The 23298-nt window shown below is 37.0% G+C and overlaps 1 protein-coding gene and 2 long non-coding RNA genes across 3 annotated transcripts in view; 2 read left to right on the forward strand and 1 right to left on the reverse strand.

Annotated features, from left to right (window-relative positions):
* Nucleotides 1-23298, forward strand: part of LOC306999438 — a 743560-nt gene that overhangs the window by 701315 nt on the left and 18947 nt on the right. The gene's annotated exons all lie outside the window — the stretch shown is intronic.
* On the forward strand, nucleotides 8308-9643 carry LOC306999156. The gene is made up of 2 exons (XR_013797751.1): nucleotides 8308-8540; nucleotides 9540-9643. It is a non-coding gene; the product is annotated as an uncharacterized lncRNA (long non-coding RNA).
* Nucleotides 21785-22552, reverse strand: LOC306998559 (uncharacterized protein). Its single transcript, XM_079612750.1, has 3 exons — nucleotides 22418-22552; nucleotides 22043-22287; nucleotides 21785-21913 (listed from the first exon to the last, which is right to left on the reverse strand). Exons 1-3 carry the CDS (start codon nucleotides 22540-22542, stop codon nucleotides 21879-21881), a joined length of 405 nt encoding a protein of 134 aa, XP_079468876.1. The 5' UTR covers nucleotides 22543-22552; the 3' UTR covers nucleotides 21785-21878.

Genomic DNA, 23298 nt, shown 5'->3' on the forward strand with positions numbered 1-23298 from the left:
AAACACCCATGTCACGTGACTACGGCCAAACGAAGCCTCGAAGTGTTTCACAAGTGTTTCATCAGGTGTGATCCGCCGAATCAGCGTTTGATTGACAGGGTCGGGAACAGACCACACAAGCGCACATCTGTATAAAAGTGAAATCAACGCATATTGACCTCGTGGGTTTTTGTGAGAGGAGTTTGATTTTGAGATAGCGGATTTTTGGTGATATAGTGACATTTATAGTGCGATTTGTTTAGTTATATTTAGGCTTACATTTAAATTTACACAACACATTGACTGATAGGCTAGAGGCACAGAGTATACATATAGTGACACATTAATAGATACATAGATATAAATATAGACAGCTAGATTAATAGATAGATAGATACATATATACTCACTTAATGTTGGGTTAAAAATAACCCAACGAATAACCCAACTGTGGGTTAGTATAGCACCTTCCCAACTGTGGGTTATTTTAACCCTAAAATATTTAAAACCCTATCTATAGATAGATTAAAGATAGGCTACATATATAAATACATAGATTATAGATACATATTATATATCTAAATACATAGATAGATTGTAGATACATATTATATATCTAAATACATAGATAGATTGTAGATACATATATCTAATTACATAGATAGATTAGAGATACATATCTAGATAGATTTGGATAGATAGATAAAATGGAGGCTCCCCAGAAGAGATGCCGTACATCTGTGGTGTGGGAGCATTTCCATTTAGAAACCCCAAATAAAGTGAGATGTGTGTATTGTGATCGGCAGCTTGCCTACTGCAACAATACATCATCCATGATGCGCCATTTGAGGAGCTGATGCCACAGTGGAAGTGAAAAAATACATCAACGATGCGTATTTGCCCAGAACTCATGATCCACTAACTTACTGGAAAGAGAGAGCAGTAATCTTTCCTCATTTGTATGTCATGGCTAAAAAATATCTTTGCATACCAGCAACAAGTGTCTCTTGTGAGGATTTTTTCAAAGGCTGGAGAAATTATCTGTAAAAAAAGAAGTAGGCTAAGTCCTTCCACAGCAGAGAAATTAATATTTTTGAATAAAAATATCTAAAAAAGTGAGACATTGTGGCTTGATTTATTTTATTAATATTCATTTTGCAGGACCAAAATAACATTATGCACAGTGAGGAGCCTAGGTTACAAGCTTCACATATTAGAAAAATACAATAATAAAAAAACAACACATTTTTTTTAATGGCTCGTCAAGGTTGTTTCAGGATCAACACCTGCAAGTGACCACTAGGTGTCACCGTGGAGACGGGTGTCGGATTGATTCGAAGCCTCGAAACAATATGAACCATTTGGTTCAACTGTTTCATTGCTTCACGAAGCCTCGATCTGCCCATCACTAATAAAAATGGAGTGTTGACACATACCTTTCATAGGCGACAGCACAGCGAACACAGTGTAAAGAAGATGTACGAGCCGAGGGATTACTTAGTCTTCCACCCGATGTGCCGGTTTTATACAAAATACCATTGACGCTAATGCATGACTAGCCACTTACAAGCTAACTAGAGGGCGTGGCTGAGGGGAAGAGGGCTACGGTGGGAAAACGAGGACAAACTTGATACGGCAGTTACTCTGCCGGTTACACAAGCAAAACGGCATTGTTTCTGCCTGTAATGCCTTCTACCTAAAAAAAATAAAAATCATGGACAATATGCAAAATCTACATTCATAATGTTCACAATGCTTCTTAAAATGGTTTGATGGCTGATCATTTGGCTAATTGTATATGGCTGACTGTAACTGTACGTTCACACCGCCGCCGGCGAGAGCGGCAAAATTCGCTCTCGCCGCCCCCGCCATCGACGCCGTGAGATTCGGGGACGCTCTGGCGCTCTGACGTAGATTTTAGAATGCATGATTTTTTAAAAACTTTATTTAAAGGAGCCGCAAAGCAAATAAGAACTGAACATAGATCAGTCTCCTATTTTGTGCATACTGGCCACACGTAGGGTATAAGTTAACCTATTAAAATCTTTTAAATGTGAAAGTAACAAAACACCAACAATTTCAGACACCTTTTTCCATTCGTCGTTCTTTTTATTAATGTCCATGTATGTAAACAGGGACACGTCGTACAGTAACGGGAAACCCGCAACAGAAATAATGAACTTTTCCTCCATTTTGCTTAGGAACTAATGTGGTCGGAACCAAAGTTTACAGGATTGTGTTCTCTGGTATCCTCTCAGGCGGAGCACTTCTACATTCCGATTGGTTGCCGCCGAACCGCGTCATAGCTTATTACCATAAAGTTGACAAATTTCAACTCTTCTCGCCGCTCTTGCCGTCCAAGACGCGCCGCCCTCGCCGGAGCTCGCGGTGTGAACGTACAGTAACAGGACCAGCCCCCCACCCCCCAAAGAAGCTATCTCTGAATTTAAAGTCAACTCACCTGGGAGCAAAGAAGCTTCAGAAGGGTACCACTATGTCAGATAAATGTGTAAGCTAGATTTATGCCTATTTTTTCACATCTTCATGGACACCACAATCATCAGTGTTGCCACAGTTACTTTGAAAAAGTAATCTGATTACTGATTACTCCTTTAAAAAGTAACTTAGTTACTTTACAGATTACTTGATTTTAAAAGTAACTAAGTTAGATTACAAGTTACTTTATTAGTTACATTCAGCAGCTGCCGACGACACCCCCGACGACTCAACATAAAAATGACAACCGGTTTTGCCAACGCTCACTTTATTGGAAGTGCATTTTTAACAGTAATGTCAACATGTATCTCCTGACATTTTAAGTTGAACTTAAAAAGTATTTCCTGGAAAAAATACATGTTTGTTTTTTTAATTATGTAATGACAGTCTTTCTTGACCCGACTCCAAATGTTTCTTCAAATTTGTTATAGTGTTTTTTTGTAGCTAGATAGCACTTTGTCGCCACCAGATTGTACAACGAACCTTAATATTGTCATCTTTAGCTGACACAAACTGAAAATGGTGACGGCGATGCGGTGGTGACGCATTCATGTAACATGTAAGGCCGGTGACACACTGGATGCGTGGCGTGTCCGTTTTAAATTCGGCTCCCATGTTAACAGGTTAGAGCTTGCAGACAGCCTGCGTGAGACGCGCGGAAAACGCGTGCATGCTAGAAATAGAACCAACGCCTATTTTTCACGCGACACGCAAGCGTTTCCAGGCAAAATAGAATAGGAAAATATGTTTATATGTCATTTTGTACACAATTACATATTAATTAATGACATTTTAATGTTTGAAAGTCTATAGGTTGACATAAATTCAGATATAAATGTAATTTAATTTTTTTTTATTTTTTTTATCGATTTTCAAATATTGCACCTGTCAAACAGTCTATTTTTGAAAATCTGATTTTGGAAGGTGTAACGTTAGGTGTGTGAAAAAAGTTGAAACTGTTGTTGTGAAGACAAGTGCCTGGTCTGTCGGCGGCCTCCCTCTGTCACCTATAGCAACAGCAGCGCGCCAGCGCCGCGTCAAGCACGGTTCTGGTGTGTAAAGACACAGAAAACGCGACGCATCCGCCACGCAGCTGACACGCAACAGAAACGCCACGCTCACGCCACGCATCCAGTGTGTCACCGGCCTAAGGGTGGCGTAGCCAATAAAGCACTTACAAGCTCACAAAGAACCGGCAAAAGTAATGATTATGAATATGTCAAATATAGCAAGAAGACATTTTAATTGTTTATTAATAAATAAGTGTTTTGTCATTGTCGGCTGCAAAGATGAAGTTGACGATGCTGACTCGCCATCTTCGCAGTAGCTAAGTAGGCCTAGTGAACGCACCAGAGAGAAATGCGCATTTCATACGGATTACATAAGCAGAGAGCAGTCTGTTTTCGTTTCGAATTGTTCTGTTTAAAAGTAGACATTTGAATATAAAAATAGCCTCCGTGTCATGATTATATTGTCTGCTATAGCCTACTTCTTATTTATTAAATCCATCCAGGCAATTGGTCGATGAAACATTGACTAAAATTAAGATACAATTAATACAAAACGAAATTCACTTTAAAGAAATGCTTTGTGCCTTCTGTTTGAGGTCTCTGTGAAAAAGCAGTAGCCTATTTTAGTGCCGATTTCAGAGCGGTCACGTCCAACGGAGAACTGTCGCGTCCGTAACATTGTTTTTTCCTCATAAATGCGAACACGAAGAATAAAATAAAATGGATATTTTATGTTCTCTGGAGAGCCAACCCTTTTTCATCAGGTGGGTAGTATTACTTTTGGTTTGCGCAGTGTGTATTTCTCTCATATTAAATATAAAACACATGTGTGTAGACTGATATTTTTCTAATGTAAATGGACTCCTTTATTAAGGGAGTATGGATATATATACAGACGTTTCAATATATTGGTATTAAATGCATTTTCTGATAATTTATATTTCATTATATTATATTAACTAGTTTTGTGGTGTAGGTCTACTTATTTTATAATGTTGACTTCAAATAATACTAATAGTAATTTAAAGATGTGGTAGCATTGGATCTGGACGGTAAGGATAGCTCTGGGAGTTGGAAGGGGTGTGTCGCGATTCTGCCTTCACCGCGACACAGGTTCGTGGATCTGAGTGTCGCGATTTCGGTTTCATATCGCATTACAGCCCTAATTTTTACTGAGGAAAATGGCAAAAATAGTAACGCACAGTGACTTGGATAAGTAACTTTAATCTGATTACTGGATTGGAAATAGTAACACGTTAGATTACTCGTTACTGAAAAAAGTGGTCAGATTAGAGTAACGCGTTACTAAGTAACGCGTTACCGGCATCACTGGTGGTAGGTGATTTAAGGTGATAAATAATAGCAAAATATAGCTACCTCTAAAGCAGCCTTCTTCTCAAGCCTCTGACTGGTTGTGACTGGTATCATGGACACACTGCCAGGCTCCAGGTATGTTTTATATTTTCGTTTCGCCATCTATACAGAGAAATTCAAATAAGTAACCTTGTATGCAAAATAAAATAGATTTTAATACTTATTTTTTTAATATATTTACTAAATACTTTGTATGTAATACAAATACTTTTCAAAAAATGTTTTTGTGTGTGTGTAGGCACATGTTTTTCTATCCTGGTGGGGACTTAAACCTGAATGCACACAAGCTTATAAATCATACAGAATTGTCATACCAAACATTTTTATTGAGTTTTTTTTGATAATGTAAAAATGCAGAAAGTTGTGTGTGATGGTTGAGTTCAGGGGTCGGGTTAGTGTGTGTAATCTGTGTGTAAGTGAGTGAGTATGTCTGTGTGTGTGTGTATATATGTGTGAGTGAGTGTCTGTGTGTGTGTGTGATGGGTAGGTTTAGGAGTCAGGTTAGTGTGTGTGATGGTTAAGTTCAGGGGTCGTGTTAGTGTGTGTGTTTGGTGTGTGTGTGTGTGTGTTGGGACAGATACCGTTTGGACAGTATAAAAACCATTAACTTAGCTACGTTTATGGAGAGTCCCCACAAAGAGAACAACAAAGAGTGTGTTTGTGATATATATATTAAGATTCTGAAACGGGATTGGCTGATTTTTAACCGTGCGAGAGCTAACTTGGGCATATAAGATGCGCTCTCACGTCAACGTTTTTTTTTTTTTTCAAAACAACGACATTTTACCTCAGACATGTTTGCCTATGTGCGATACTCGGACGGACACAAACATATTGTTCCCATAGAGGACATAAAAAAATTTGACCCTAAAAATTATAAACAGGATTTTTTATATCTTGTTCGCTGGGAGAATACATATTATCAAGCTCAGGTACTTCTCGTAAAAGGTAAGGTTAACGTTTAGATAAAAGTAAAATTAGCTTAATTGAAATGTCTGTTTGAGCTAATGATAACTAAGCTAAAAATGTAACTGCTAACGTTACTTACATTAATTGTGGTTCAATTTACCACCTCCAGATACCCGTAAAGAGATGGAGGACGCATTGGCCAAACCATCCAAACGGATCAGAACCGCAAAAATCATAAACCAGGATGACGAAGAGGACGAGACGGCAACTACAAAAGAAAAAGGAGAACTGAAGAAGAGAACCGTATGTTTTTAAAAGCTTTCTTTGATCTCTAAACCTGAGAACATGACTTACCTGATGGATGGATGAACTTGACTTGTCTTCGCGTTCACTGTTTAGTAACTTCCGGTTCGGAAAAAAAAATCTCTTTCAAATGATTGAACTCGAAATGATTCATGAAGAATCATGTCGCAAATCGGTTCTTTCGAACTCAATCGGGATCATACATCAGTTTGTTTTTAATGGGTCTCATTCATGAAACATTCGTAAATATACGAGTAAATATGTGAGTGATTTGCGCGTAAAGAGACCTTCCCGAAAACTCTTCTCCTGATTCACAAATACTTTGTAAACGTCAGATGTGATAGTGAAATGTGTGTGTGTGTGTGTGTGTTAATGAATTCAGTGCACGCTCATTCTCAATTACCATAAATCCCGCCCATTAAATCCGACTGACAACCATATATGGGCATCATATTACACCAAACGAAGGATTTTAACATGTCTTCACAAAAGCGAATGAAAAGAAAAAATTCTCATTATCAGATAATATTTTATTATCAGAAGTTCATTCAAAACGTCACATTTTATTTTCAAGCGTACAGGTCCTAAAAAAAGGAAGCTTGGCAGCATATCACGTTTCATCTGTTAATCGAACAGTTCCAGAAGTGAAAAGAAAATGGTTCGACATGAAGCTCGACTGCAAAAAACGAATTGGTTCACTTCGGAAAAATATAGCCCAGCCCTATTAAAAGCAATTAATTATTTGATTAAAGTGTTCCGTTTGCAGATACTGGCTCTCATAATAAAAGTAAAAAGAAAAACCGAATGTAATTACTATATATCATAATTTTCAAAATGCTTTGTAAATACCCGATTAAGGTGAATTGCAGCCTTATTAATGAGCAAACGTTCGGATGTTAAACGCACTATTTACGCGTGGCTGGGAGCAGGTGTAGATTTCTTTCGTACCAACTAACATTTGGAAAATACGAACATTTTAATGAATCCGAAAATTTACGCCAGAACCACTTTACACACGATTTACACAAGAATTCGTTCTGCTCGTGTTTCATGAATGAGACCCAATGAATATATTATTAATGCTAATTGTATTAATTATTCGTAATATTTAAATAATAATAATTCATTACATTCATATAGCGCTTTTCTGGACACTCAAAGCGCTTTACATAGAAGGGGGGAATCTCCTCAACCACCACCAGTGTGCAGCATCCACCTGATGATGCGACGGCAGCCATATTGCGCCAGAACGCCCACCACACACCAGCTTACTGGTGGAGAGGAGACAGTGATGAAGCCAATTAGTATATATAGGAGGATGATTAGGAGGCCATGATGGACAGAGGCCACTGGGCAAATTTGGCCAGGATGCCGGGGTTACACCCCTACTCTTTCGAAAGACATCCTGGGACTTTTAATGACCACAGAGAGTCAGGACCTCGGTTTAGCGTCTCATCCGAAGGACGGCGCTCTTTGTCAGTATAGTGTCCCCGTCACTACACTGGGGCGTTAGGACCCACACAGACCACAGGGTGAGCGCCCCCTGCTGGCCACACTAACACCTCTACCAGCAGCAACCTGGTTTTCTCAGGAGGTCTCCCATCCAAGTACTAACCAGGCTCAGCCCCTGTTATTTGAAATAATTGTAATACATTCCTCATTATTATTAATATTATAATTGTAAACACTTATGCATTCTAAATCTTACTTGTATTTGCTATTTACAGTTATAACTTATTAAAGTATTAAAACCCATTATCCAATAACTTCACCCAATTTGATGTCTTATGTTTTTGACTAGTGGCTACTTTACCATGCGTAGTATGTGGCAATATAAAGCATTATAGTAAAAGTATTTCATGAGAATATAATCCACTGTGTATTATAAGACATTATAAATAACCTTGATATCGTTTTAAGTTCTCGAAAAAAGGTATTAAAGGGATAGGTCTATAGCTCAAACTTCTGTAATAATTTACTCACTCTCATTGTTCCAAACCTGTATGACTATTTCTTTTAGCCTCAGTCGACATCATAAAAAAAAAGCAAATGGTGACCAAGTCCATCAGTCCGTTACATCCAAATATAATATAGCAGTATTTTGGCTGAACCTTTAAATGTTTGACTGCAGAAAGCTGGTGATTTATTATCAATTTTGTAGATTCAACATCATTGTTAATTTGTTTTGATAATATATAATAATAATGCTTTACAGAAAACGCTGAAGACAGTTGAGGCTTCTGAAAAAAGAAAAAACCTGTTGAAAGTTCTTGAAGAAAGAAAGGCAAAGAAGAGAGAGGCCCCACTTTTTGAGACAGACCCAAAGAAAAAGAGAGAGGAGTGTTCTTCTGACAGCGAAGATGGAAGAGTTGTACCGCAAAAAATATATGAGCATTTGCAAAGACGATACCGTTACATAAAGAAACAAAAACATGATGTGGAAGAAGAGCTTGAAGAATGCAAACATAAGTAAGAGTTTGAATAATAAATGCTTTCTTATTTACAAACATAGCCTATAATAAGAGATTCTTAATAATGAAAGTTTAGTGATCAATTTCAGAATCTTAGAATATGAGAATCTGGTGAGATTTTTTTTATTTCATCTCTGTTTCTTGTTCTAACATTAAAGATGTGCTGAATTAGGAAAGGAGAAGGAGGATCTTGTTGCAGAGCTGGCTACATACAGAAGCCTCAACATCACACTGCAGCACAACATAAACAACGTGCTACAAAGAGCCTTCTCGGAAACAAGTATTGTTCCAAATCATCTAAAGCACATTCAGAATATTTAGATATGTATTCAGAGATTAATTTGTTCACATTTTCGTTGCTATTTATGCTAAAATGCTTTAAAATCTATCTACTGTATCTATCTAAAAATCTATATCTATCTCTCTAAAAATCTATATCTATCTAAAATCTATATCTATCCATCTATCTAAAATCTATATCTATCTATCTATCTAAAATCTATATCTATCTATCTATCTATCTAAAATCTATATCTATCTATCTAAAATCTATATCTATCTAAAATCTATATCTATCTATCTATCTAAAATCTATATCTATCTATCTATCTAAAATCTATATCTATCTATCTAAAAATCTATATCTATCTATCTATCTAAAATCTATATCTATCTAAAAATCTATATCTATCTATCTAAAATCTATATCCATCTATCTATCTAAAAATCTATATCTAAAATCTATATCTATCTATCTATCTATATCTATCTATCTATCTAAAATCTATCTAATATCTATCTATCAAATGTAGAGTTACAAAAACTTAATATAAATAAGATTTAACAAAAAACCTGCTGAACAAAAATTGCTGCCTCAATTTTTAGGTTGAAAGGATTAATTATTTTTAGAGTGTATTATATTTAACTAGAATAGGACTTCACCTTTTATTTGAAGGCCTTAATACATTTGCCCCTATCATTGTTTGTTTGGTTGCAGGTCCATCTTTTCTTAATGAAACGTCCACACCTGTTGAGAGCACACCTGACAGAAGACCAGTTGAGCTGCCCAATAGTTCAGAGGGCAACAACCCACCTCTGAATCACATCTGAGCCTTTATGAAATAAAGGATGGAAAGGTACATTTGTGTCAATCCTTTTTACACAACTTTGGTTGCACTAAAAGTGCTGATTTCTCTGGATTTAAAAATGGTTGGAAACATTTGGGATAATGTACGCAAGTACACAAGTCACCAACATAATTTGTTAACATACATGTATTCATTACTTCAATGACCTCATTATTTTAGCTTTAAATTATTTCATTATTAGCTAACTGTGTGATTTATGTACATTTCTGAAATACATAACTTGGACACAGTCTCCTCTGATAAAATATCATTCTAAATTGAAATCTGGATTCATGCATTTTCTGTAAAGCAGCTTTGAAACAATGTGTATTGTGAAAAGCGCTATACAAATAAATGTCAGTTGAATAACACTGATTTAGTGGTTTTTGGATATTTTAATCTAAAAATCTTAAAATCAGTGTGCCTTTAATTCGAAATCAAAGCTACAGCTAACACTGTCTGTAAAATATGTACTTTTATATTGATGAAATATATATTTAAAAAAAATCTATTTTAGAAAACATGGGTGGTGATGAAGTAAAAAGATCCAGCACGTTTAGATGGTACAACCATTTGAACTGACTGTATGCATATCCCACACAGCCTCATTTTTGATTCACTTGGAATTAAATATGGCATCTAGGCAGACTAACGTTGCTTGACACATGCTGAAAGGTTCCACACAAATTGAGATCTCACTGAAATTACTAGATATCTTTGTAGGAAAAAATTACAGCTTCTTATTTTTAATGCAGCTCTTATATGGTAGCCAACGTACTTAAAGTAACGGCCCAACATTTATAGCTACCAACTGGAATATATTCTGTATAAATTATTTTTTTTCTGTAGAACATAAAAGAAGATATTTTGAAGAGTGTTTTTTTTTTCATACAATTGAAGCTCATTTATGTTTTGTCTTGAAGATCCACATAGGGAAAAATGTTTGGATCAGAGAAGAGGCGTGGAAAAAAATTAATTCCTCTACAAAAGATTCGCTCTGTTAAAGAGATGGCTGTGGCACTGTGGGGGACACACAGTTTAAAGAGCAGAAGTGTGTCAGGAAAGGAGTGTCCCACAAATAAACTTTCTGCAAAGCCTCCCCTGACACCCTCCAAACTGCAAGTTTTGAGAGGTAATCTATTATTTCATTCATTCATTCATTCATTCATTCATTCATGTACTTAGCTAATTTAGTAAAAATGGTTTAACGATATTTTTAATGTTTGTAAAACTGTCAATGTTTAGATATCCTAATTTATAGTAATCTATTTATACTCACCTATTGGTCAATAAAATATCTAGAACATAATAAAAACACCTTCATATGTATATTTAATTTCATTGGCGTATACATTTGACTTTACATACACTCTCTCTTTATATTAGCAATAAATACAAGGAACAAATCAGAGACAACTGTAGGCAAATTTGTGACACTATAGTTTGCCTTTCTAAATTTTACTAGTTGAAAAGTGACAAATTAATAATCTCAATGATTTCTCTTTCAAGTTTGCTTCAGTGACTGGCTCAAAGAAAGAGAACCTGAAAAAGGAGAGAGAGAGAGAGAGAAGAGGGAGAAGCAAGTGGGGTATTACATATCCCAAAAAATACAGGATATCATAAAAAAATAAAAATAAAAATGTATCTCTGTAATTCTATTATTGTCTATTATCTACTATTCTGTATATAGTTTTTTTTAATCATTTCAATTAATAATTTTGTACAATTTTAGCATATATATGGGTTGTTTGAAGGGACTGTAATATTAAATAAAATGAATTAGTTTGAATGGTTGCCTGTGCTCCTGAAGATTATTTCAAGTGTACTTGGAATTGTTTACATTATTTGTCACAACACCCATTGGCAGGAAAAATATGGAAGACATAGAGTCAGCCAGCCAGACCAGCTAAGACCAACAATAACCAGCTAAGACCAGCCTGTCCAGCTAAAACCAGCTAAGACCAACAATAACCAGCTCAGACCAGCAATAACCAGCTCAGACCAGCAATAACCAGCTCAGACCAGCCTGTCCAGCTCAGACCAGCCTGACCAGCTAAAACCAACAATGACCAGCTAAGACCAACAATGACCAGCTAAAACCAACAATGACCAGCTAAACCCAGCCTGACCAAGACCAGCTTGACCAGCTAAGACCAACAATGACCAGCTAAGACCAGCCTGGCCAGCTAAGACCAGCCAGGCTGACCAGCTAAGACCAGCCTGACCAGCTAAAAAAATGTTCAAAACCCCTCTAAAACCAGCCTGATAAACCAGCTATGACCAGGCTGGGAGACCAGCCAAAACCAGCCTGACCATCTTAGGCTGGTTTTAGCTGGATTTTTCAGCAGGGGTTACTCACCATGTGTCACAGTCTTCGTCTGCACCTGTCTGTCTAAGTCTGCACTACACTTCCCATAATCCCTTGTGTCTTCACACCTGAACTCACTTCCTCATTACCCACCTGTTTATCGTCTTGTTCATCGGTGTCACCTGTGCTCACCTCATTCTCTGTGATTTGTGTCTGTATTTAGTTTGCTCTGTTCAGTCTGTCCTGGGGCCTGTACCATGAAGCCGGTTTAGGTGGCTAGCCAGCTATGTTTCAGCTTAGTTTCCGCCAACCCTGGGTTTTAGGTACTATGAAAGTAGCTCGGCTTTAATCGGTGTTCGTTGCCATGGTATCTTACGCTGCACGGCTAGCCTGCTCCGGGGCAGGTTAAGTTCTGGATTCGAGATCTCAGACTGAAGTTTGACCAATCAGCTGTGAGCAAAGAAACATATAGGTGACGTAACTAATTCCCAGTGTCTGTTGCAATGGCTTTACATTTTCTTCCAAATCCTTTCGACATCTCAGCGCAAATTGTTAGACGAGCACATCGTAGAGAAAGAGTTTTTAGCCAGACAAAATCCCCTTGCCTTTCCTGATAGTTTGTATGAAAGATACAGATTTTCTGCGGAAGGAATATCATCTTTGCGAACTTCTTGCGCCGCACAAAGAATTTAACACGTCGAATTCATTACTGTACCGCAAATGGTATTGTGTTGCGTTTTTTTGCAAGTGGTACTTGCACGATCGGTGATGCACAGAATCTAGGGGTTTGTCGAACTATTCGCAAGGTGGTCCTCGCTCTGCAGGAGTGATAGTTTCATTAATAATGTTCCCCGGACATATCGACCATGTCCATAAAAAGGGCTTTTATAAAATTGCGGGTAAGATATATTGATAAGGTGACATCACATGAACAATTTTTTTTTTTTTTTTTTAAAGCTAATTTCACAAATGTAGGCTACTACAGTACATAATAATTATTTTAAATATTTTGTATTATTATTCGGTTAATCTTATGGATTCCCTAGAGTCATTGGAGCAATAGCCTGCACACATGTTGCAATCTCCACTTCTCTAAGAGAACATTAGGCAGATTATGTTAATAGAAAGTCCTTTCACAGCCTTAATGTTCAGGTAGAGATGATGTGAACATGTGAAATTATTATTTTCTGTGAGATGAATCTTTAAATTAATAGTAACATTAACAGATATAACAAGGATCTACTTTCTGTGAGTCTGTGTTGTGTCAGCACTTTGAGGAAAGCAAGTTAAATTTGGTACAGTACAAAACACTGTTAATTTGCAACCTACAAAATAACCATCATGATGACCGACAGGGCCACTTGACCACCCAGTGCAGATGTAGATGCAATCACCATGCAATATTACACTTAATAAAAGCACATTGAAACTGCAGATAGGTCTCAAACTTTTTATTGGTATTGTGGGATGGGGAGGAGAAAGAGACAAGATGAAGTTGCATTAATAAATATTCATGCTAAAGTGTTACTTGGTTAATAAGTTCACATACTGAGATCAGTTTAATCCAGCTGTTTGATCTCCAATTTATTTATTATTTAAACGTGGAGCCTCCTCAGCTCACAGTCAGGCTCCTTTAGTGTGCAGTCTCTATAGGCTCATTTAGTGTGCAGTCTAGCTCTAGGCTCCTTTTGTAAAGGGCCCTGACTGAGTCTGTTTCCACCTGAAACATAATTCCACCACAAACAAGTTTACACCACGATCATTACAAGTTTTCTGGAGGCTAATCAACTCACAAAAAGTTCCTTGACAAACACCTGTAATTTATGTCAATGGTTTTAAATCCTTAACTTGTTCACATTTCTTCTGAAACCTATTGAGGTAGAGGCTTCAGTTTCTGGGACAGGTTGTGAAAAATACTACAATAAAAGAGATGTGTAAGGGCCAGTCCCTGTTTTATGCCACACATTCAAATGTTTGCCTTAATAAAAAGCCCAGTGCATTCACCTCAGCAACTGTCTCATCATTTCCTCCACCCTAATAAATAAAAGTAGGCTAATATAACACATAACTGTTATAAAGCAGGTTATGTTTCTGGTGTTCTGTCTGCTGCACACTGACCTCTGTGTGGGAGACTGTGTGTGTGTGTGTGTGTGTGCTGGATTCAACAGGGACACTGCATTTCCCTCGACTGCAGAACATACAGTCAGCCATATCTAAAACTTAAAATAGTAATGTATCGCACACGTACCCAGTGTTACTTGCTGAGGAGCCAGCACAGGGTCAGATTGTACAGCACCTGTAATCCCATCCATAATCGGCCGTCCCTTATTCCTATCAGAGCAACTCAGTGTATTCTGGAGGAGTGGCCCTCCACTGGTTTTCTGAATTTCACTCTTTTTTCTAGAACTAGAAGTGTTTGTGATCAAATGTTTACAAAAAATAATAAAAGGTTATGTGTAAATACTTACTACTTTGAATTATATTTTTATATTTTGTCTTTATCTGCTGCCAAGAACGTTTGGAGTTGCATCTAAAAATCAATGAATATTGATCTTTATTAGTAGCTATATACATGCACATTTTTATATATTATAAAAATATAGGCCATATTTCACACACACATACATTCATAGCCTACATATATAGCCTACATAATTTTACATTAATATAGAACGTAGCCTATTTGTTTAGCTTACACATTAACGCAATCAGCAATCTTTCTCCAACTGTCTTCTCTTGCTTTGGCAGCAGAGACCGTATTGTTTCGAGCTTGTAATACATATTTAAATTAATCGTAATTCTGAATGATTATCTCTTGCTCCTCCGCGGAAAAAATATCTCTCTCGCTCTCTCTATATCGAACGCGATTGGTTGTTCGGTGCCAACGTCACTTTGGTATGTGCACGCGCTCGTGGATTAATCATAACTTAAGATCAAAGCCTGAGTTGACAGAGAAAGTTGATGAGCTGTGTCATGGTACCAACAAAGCCTGATTGCATCGGTTTGGTTTTGTCAACTCAAAACTAATCCTGTAACCCCGAGTTTGTTCAGCTACCTTCATGGTACAGGCCCCTGGTGGGCTGTTGTATTTAGTCTTGTATAGTCGTGTTTAGTGTGCGTTATCTGCCTGCCTGAACCTACCTGTGATAATATGTGACCTGATCCAGCAAAATGAGTCACAGTGACCCAAATTTCAAAATTGAGATTTTGATATCAATGGAAAGAGGAGATCATAAGCTTTCAAATGATATCCTAGTCAAAGTCATACCTTGAATGGTTTTAAAGATATACACATTTGAATTATGGTCGTCTGCCCTCTTTTTCCAACTGGAAACCTGAGAAAATAGCTTTTAAAGTTTTTTGCCCGTATTTTTGTAGATATCTTTCAAAATCCATTGCATTTAAAGGGATAAACTATTTTTTTTACAGCGTAATTTGACCAAAGATATTAATATATATAAATGCTACTACAGTAAACCAGGCTGAAGATCAAATTATTGTAAAGTATTTATTTGAATAAATATTTTAAAAGGCACTTTTACAAAGATTTACACAAATCAGAAAGATTGAACAGAAGTGCTACATTTTAGCTAGAGAGAGAAAGAGTGTGTGTGTGTGTGTGTGTTTGTGCGTGTGTGTGTGTGTGTAGGCTAGTTGACAATAACAGTGTAACAAATTAATAACGGAGATACCAACAGTTAAATATTGGGTTTACACAGAGCGCTGCGAGTCTGGTCCAGCCATCCTCCTGTCAATCGCGTGCCGCGGGGCTTCCCATTGACAAATGATCAGCGTTTGTGTACATTTCTAAACTTTTTGATTGGCTCAATACGTGTAACACCATTTGGAGAGCAGAGATAGTGACGTTTCAGGGGATACCCGGGAAATGCTCAGAAGTGACGAGAGGATTTGAGAAAAGCAATATTCATTTCCAACGAATTTAGTAAAACTTTGTCAAGTTTAATAGTCATTTAAATACATTTGCTCAATTATCTGGACCACGAAACTTTGGAAGATTATTTTTGAATGTCTTTTCTTTGAAATTAGCAACAAACAACAACAAAAAAATTATTATTGTTTTTTCACATTATCGGCCCGTATCTTAAAATGGAACGTTGCGACTTCCGACTCATTTTCGCCAGATCGGGTCACATATTAGTAAATTGTTTGTATTGGAGCCTTTTGACTTGGAGTCCTTCTTCAACCCGCACTACACCGTGACACCATGGAGAACGCTTTAGTTGTTTACTAAATGAATTCTGAATGTAGTAAACTAAAGTTTCTTTCTTTATTTTATAAATGATTAATCATCAATAAATATCATAAATGATGTAGGTTACACATTTTGTAGTGTTAAGGTGGCTTTTGTTAATGTTGATTGGTAACATATATTGAGATTGATTTAAGTACCAGGTTATTTGTATTGAACAAAAAAGAAAAAACACGGATACAGTGCCTTACAAAGCTAAAACCCTTAATGGAAACATTAATTTCTGTAACCTAACTAGAAAGATTGATCTACCAGATAAAATGTTATGGTTTAAAATTATAAAATGTATACTGTATTACTATTCCAGTCTGCCATCATCGATGAAGCATCTTGTCATCTCATAACATTGATAAGATCAGGCAGCCAGCTACAGACAGGGCAGATTCAAACAACTGCTCAGCAGCAGCAGACATCAGTGCAGAGAGAAATGACCAGGTTATTTATGTTTAGGAATGATTGTAATTTGTCTTCTAATCTCTAGTTTAGCTAGCGTATGAATGTGTTTTGTTTAGTTAAATGGTCAGTTGACAACTGATATGTAATCACTCAATTTATCATGTATAAATTCATATCTGTTAGTCTTTTGTGTTATTAGGCTAGTAAAACCACATGATATTATTTAATGAGTAAACTATATACAATGTTTTGAATTTTGCAGATCATTCCCAGGGTATTTTTTAAAGTGATCTCAAAAGGGACGAAAAAGGTTTTGATCTCCATGTTAAGTGGTCAACACCAGCAGCAGGACTCTTTCCATGCAGTTTTATTTAGTCAATAAGAATGTGGAAAAGACACCAAAACCATCAGATGATTTTACACTTTTCCTTGCTGGAATGGGAAGGCGTACAGTTAAATTATCTGAAGATGCTGACCACTCGGAGGTAAATTAGAAAAGGACATAAGTGAAAGCTGGATCAAAAAGAAGGTTTGGTGTTAAATCGATTTTACTACAGTATTGTTTGCATTCCGTTGTGAATTCTGTTCAGATTATAGCACATTATCAGGTTCTTGGGAGTGGTTTCCCAGAAAGGGTTTAAATTAAAACAGGATAGGCCTTAATCCAGAATAGTTAATTGTGGTTTAAAAAATGGCTTTCTGAAACACAGATTAAGTACAGATTACTAAAACCTGGACTATGGTGTCCTGAATTAAAATAAATTAGATTAATTTTAATTAGATTGAAGGGCACCTATTATGGAATTTTGAAATTTACCTTTCATGTAGTGTGTAACATAGATCTAAGTGAACAAAAACATCCTGCACAGTTTGAAATATGAAAGTGCACCGTATATAAAGTTATTGTCTTTCAAAAGTAAGAGTCGACTCTGAGTCATTTTTATGAATCGTTAGAAGACCGAAGCTTTTTCTCTGACTAGATGACGTCAACTTGTCAAGTTATTTGAATACGATACGCCCACTTATTGCGCTCCAAGGCCAGCAGGGAAAACTTGCAAACATCAGGGCGACGAGACGCTGTGTTCTGAAGTGCGACTCAAAAGCCAACTTTTTTCATCTGCCCAAGGAGGAGCATTTGAAGACTAAGTGGCTACAATTCATATATATAACTATACCACAGAAGTATAGTCCGAGCCTTTGTTCGCGCCATTTTAAAAACGATTGCTTTTTAAATGCAATCAAACTTGGATTCGCGAGCCGGCTGATATTGAAGGAAGGCTCAGTTCCAAGTGTATTTGCATCAGCTTCCTCCTCCGTATCACAACCTGTAAGTGTTATTAATAATTGTTGCTTTTATGTTTTATGTAGCATGCTTAATAATTATTTTGTTTGTTTAGCTTCTAGGTCTTCAATGAAAATTGTATTGAGATGTGTGAAGTGTTTGTCGTTGTTTTCGGAGTTGTCTTAAATGTAATGAAGTGACGTTGGATAAATGTATTGTTATGACTGCCGTGTGTGTGGGGGGGGAGGGATTTGTGGAAGAGTGGGTTGAGTTACGTGAGTGTTCGCACCTGATGTCTGATGAGCGTGAATTTGGAGGAGAGGGCGAGAATAAAAAGACGAGCTCAGTGAAGGGGAGCGAGGCTGAGAAGCGGTGTGTTGTTGATAACGCCGAGCTGCACTCAAGGTTGGGGGGTGGGTGCCGATCGTATGCTATTTAGGGCTGCCGGCGGCGAAGATAGCGTAGCGGGCTAACCTGTAGATTAACGTGGGTATAGGAGTGCGTGGGCGACGCGGCTTCTCAGTAAGGGGTGCTCTGTTTCCGCTACAGTTCGGAGGCCTCACGAGCGCTGGACTGGTGTCTGCCTTCTCCCATTGCCAACCAGCGCCAAAGCCTAGACCCCGGGGGAGGGTCTCGCATCCTGGGAGAGTTAAGTGTTTAACTTTGTGTGTGTGTGTGTGTGTGTGCTTCTAAATCTGGCAGTATATCCATTTCATGACGGGGTGGGAGGGTTCTGATGAACTGAATTCTTCTGTAGTAGTCTGAGGGCGTCTTGAGTGTGAAGTTCACGTGCATTGTGAATGGGTGCAGTGCCCTCTGGGGGTGAGGTGTGTGCTCTAGCTTTTTATTATATTTATTGCGTGGTTGTTAGTTTTGGTAGGGCTTATTTATTGCAGTGTTTTCTGTGTAGCATGCTCCATCGTGGTGTTGTTCGCCCAGGCAGATTAGCATTTGTGTTTGGGACTTCAAGAACCTGACCCAGTCTGACATGTTTGGTAACTGCATGAATTATACTAAATAAAGATTATTGTTTCTACTTCTATGGTCCTGTTTGCTTTGTAGAGTGGAGTCCTCTAGCTGTAACAATTTGACCTCCCCAATAGGTTTATTAGATAAAGAATAGAGTAATACCTCGTAGTAACGTAACTGCATTTTTTTTTTTTGTAAAAACGTTTTGTTTATGCATCGGGCTAACGCAAACAAAGACTGATTGTGCTTTTACAATATGAACTCTGGGCTATGCTCGCTAACATAACATTAAATTCTTTATATTATTTTTAGATTTTTACTACAAACTACAAAGCAGTGGACTATAATCATTATTATAACACAATTTAATTTATAAAAGCATCATTGTACTCCGTGTTAAACAATAAGTAGGCCTATACCAATCACAAATGACTGGGTCATCTGACCAATCAACGCAGATTAGCGTTGCGCAAAGGAGGGGTTTGGAAAAATGAGTCCTTGAACAAATCATTTGGGAGTCGGTGAGCAAATCAGGTAAAAATAAATGCGTATTATACGACAACAAAAGTGTTTTTTGTCATTGCATGCATGTAAAACTGTTGTTGGGGACTCCCAAAACAACATTAGGAACATTTTAAATGTCATAATAGGTGCCCTTTTAAACCAACTGTGCTAATCTGAATTCGCATGAGAGAGGTTGCCTAGAAAACATAGAATGAACCAAGAAAAGCTTAAAATTGCAGGGAACTGAGAAGCAAATCCAAGGAAAACAATTGCAGACTCCAATATAAAAACATACCTAAACCAGATATTTATTTTAAAGCAAGCAAAATATTTTTTAATAAATTAATTCTATATATATAATAATCATATGATTATTAAGGATTTTGTTTTGTCCTTTACATAGCAACAAACTAACGTAACTATTTACACATATGATGATCAGTGTTGGCAGTTTAGAAATGACACTGGTTTGATCTAAAGGACTACCTTAGTAGTTGCTTCATTATATAAAAAAGGCAATTGTTGTTATTAGGTCGTCAACCCAAGCACAAACTCTACACTTCACCACAACGGTAATCTCCAAAAACATTAAAGCTACACTGTGTGATTTTTACTCCCATCTAGCGGTGAAAAGGTATATGACCATCCAGTGAATATTAGTTTCTGTTCCTCTCAATTCCGATTTCGTTTTAACTCCTACGGTGGCCAATGTAGTCCAAGATTAACATGGCTTCCAGTTCGACCTCGTCCATGAGTGTTCCTTCAAGTGATGAGGTTACTTTAGAAAACTATTATAATTTGCAGTAATTTAATTTGGCAGTTAACATATATAATTTGTCAGTTAACAGGTTATGACATCTATGTAAATTGAATAATAGTTTTATGTTTTCGTTATTTTTTTACCATTTCATTGCTAACATCAGCTATCAGGTTCCCAGACGAATGCAAGCTAATCTTAGTAAAGTAACTTTTGTCAGTGCTATCGTTAATCTGTATATTGTACGACATCACTAGCTTAAGGCAAAGTTTACATTGTAGGCTATATCATTTTCTCCGTGAGCAGAGATCAGTTGATGTGACGGAGGTGCGAGGGAGAGGGAGAGGTCGAGGTAGAGGTAAAGGAAAAAATAAAAACAGGGCCGGTGCCAGTGAATTGCGGAGACATCCACCAAGGCAAAGAAAAGCACTTTCCAAAGATGATGAGGAGAGAGTGGAAGCCCTTCAAACAGAAAGCAAAGAAGCAACGGAGGTTTGTGTTTATATTATATTTATCTGAACAGTATGAACAATGTCAATGAAAATAAAAATAAAATGATCTCTTGGTATCTACATCGTTTTACACGCCGCTGTTCTGTACGTAGGCTATTACAACTGCATGACATGAGTTGTCTGCCAGATAAATCACGATACATATGATTATTTGATGGACTGTAGTCACACAACCACATTTCTAATTTTCATTGTCTGTACACATATTCTTCATCATTTTGTGTAAACACTTGACAACTTATTGTATTAATCTATACTATTAATCTATTACTACTTTGCTAAAAATAAAACATTGTAACCATAAACGAGCCTATCATATTTATCACATTTCTTGTGTTTTATTTCTTTAGAGACTTGTAGCTGAAATGAGTCTGCAAGAGCACAGGGACCTCACCATACAGCTATTACAAAGACAGCCAGGTCTGGTGTTTGATGCATTGATGATGCATCAGCGCAGACATGGCCTCCCCCCTCCTGTGCAAGATATACCATGGTGTACCTGTAAACATTGCCGGGACATGCCAACTGATCGTGAAAAAAAATGCTGTGGACAAAACCCAGCCAACTGTGTGAGCCTACTATTACAATTCAATCAGTACTGCCTTGATGAAGGTGTTCTCCGGATTCATAGGCAGTACAGGGAGGACATCACAGCATTGGGCCATTTAAGAGAGCCAGGCGATGACAATCGTGAATTCCGATATGCTGCCTACAGGCATTTCATCTTCTGGCAGCATGGGTCTCTAGGGCAGGGTAATAGAAGAGTGATCCCTAGTTGCTGTGTGTGTAAAATAAGGGATAAATTCCCTGACCCTCAGGGACAGTACACCGGTTTCTACCCTGGAATTTAAATCATCTACCTAAAATATGTTATTGTAAATAGTTATTTATTGGTGTTCTTGTATTTAATTGTTTAAATTAAAAAAAAAATTCCACCTTTCATAATGTAATTAATAAAAATAAACAGTTATTTATAATTGATAAGAAATTGTTTATGCTGTCTTTCTTATACATTACATAAATTCATAAACGTATTAAAAAAAATTGTGCTGTAGCAATTTTTTGATTATGAAACTCAAATTGACAGTGCCATGGTCAATAATGTTATTTGAAATATCTTTATTATTTACAGTATTTATCATTAATGCTATTTACACACAAACCAAAACATTTTCATGCTGATTTTGAAGTAACAGTCTAGATCAGCAATATCATTCAAAATTGGCAGCCTCCAGGAAAGCTGATCCTGTGGAAAAAATGCAGTGTCATTTTAAATGCACACTATTTTATTGTTCAAAAATCATTCCACCTCGACTAAATTACAGACAAAGGTAATGAGATTAAAATTTATGGCATGCACATGTGCATCACATACCGAGACCTCTGCTGACTTGTGTCTGCATCAGCTCTGATATGGGTGGTGGAGGTACAGGGGGAACGACACCACGTGTTCTTGGGTCATTGGGCCGAAGGCTCCTCCTTCGAGGCATCCCAACTCCACTGGTGAGTCTCTGGTTTAAAATTTTCGCCTGCAGTTCCGATATGTATTTGTACGTTTTTTCCGATTTCAGGGCGTACAAGCTGTATCTTCTTGCATGTTTGTTGTATAGTCGTCGTAAACTGTAATGGAACAATGGTCAACTATTAAAAGTCAATTACTCATTACTACAACTGACAAACTTGATAACACTTATCAATCCCAAACCACTGTGTGCCTGTGTGTTTACAATACTGCATATATTAAACTTACATTTGTTTGCCCTCACACGTAGTACTTGTTGGTCTGTTGCGGTGAAAATTGTAATCAAGAGCTGCCAGCAGAACTCTTGCCTCATAGACTGGTGGAGTGAAAGCAAAGCGCTTGCTGGCATACATCAGTATATGATTCTGGAATGACTCCAGGTCTGCTGTTGATCTGGTTGGATATAAAAGAAGTCACACACACATTAGTATAAATAAATAAATATATATATTAACACATAGACAAATATATATTTGTCTATATATGCGTGTGTGTCTTACCTAAAACGCAGGTATTTGTGGACATCCTTTAGCCAACGTTTGTTGAAAACGATGTCCACTAATGCTTTGTGCGACTTGGAATCTCTCTGGATCCACTGCTTCCCAAGCCCTTCACCCAGATCGCTGTGTTGGCAGCTTCCCATTTCCCATGTGTGGATGTTGCAAACATGGTGACAAATGCCTATCCAAAGTGCCTGTGGAAAAAAAATATATATATTTTTTATATATATATATATATATATATATATATTATAATAATAATTATTATTATATATATATATATATACAAATTACAAAATATTTAATAAATAAGAGTCAACATAGTACACATACACACATATATATTCATATTTTTTTTAAAAGACAGATATAGTATAAGCTAGCAGCTACAATCTTTTCTAAAATCAAAATAATGCTTACAAGAAAATGGTCTTTGGTGTCAGCCGTCTTGCAACACCACCAAAAATGATTGACGATGTCCTTCAACCAGTGTAGGAGGATGGACTGTCCCTTCACCTTTGCTGCCTTTTGAAAATAAAAACAAATTACTGAGGTATTCCGTTTCATACATTGTCCATGTAGAGTTATAAAAATGCTTATTTTATCTCA

The sequence above is a fragment of the Phoxinus phoxinus genome (assembly GCF_949152265.1).
Source record: "Phoxinus phoxinus genome assembly, chromosome: 5".
Classification (NCBI taxonomy): Eukaryota; Metazoa; Chordata; class Actinopteri; order Cypriniformes; family Leuciscidae; genus Phoxinus; species Phoxinus phoxinus.

Excerpts from the sequence above, each read along its gene's own strand:
- LOC306998559 (XM_079612750.1), bottom strand. The coding sequence starts at position 22,542 with ATGTATGCCAGCAAGCGCTTTGCTTTCACTCCACCAGTCTATGAGGCA. Across the intron at positions 22,288-22,417 it reads ACGTGTGAGGGCAAACAAAT|TTTACGACGACTATACAACA; the intron begins GTAAGTTTAATA and ends GTTCCATTACAG. Across the intron at positions 21,914-22,042 it reads ACAAGTCAGCAGAGGTCTCG|GATCAGCTTTCCTGGAGGCT; the intron begins GTATGTGATGCA and ends TTTTTTCCACAG.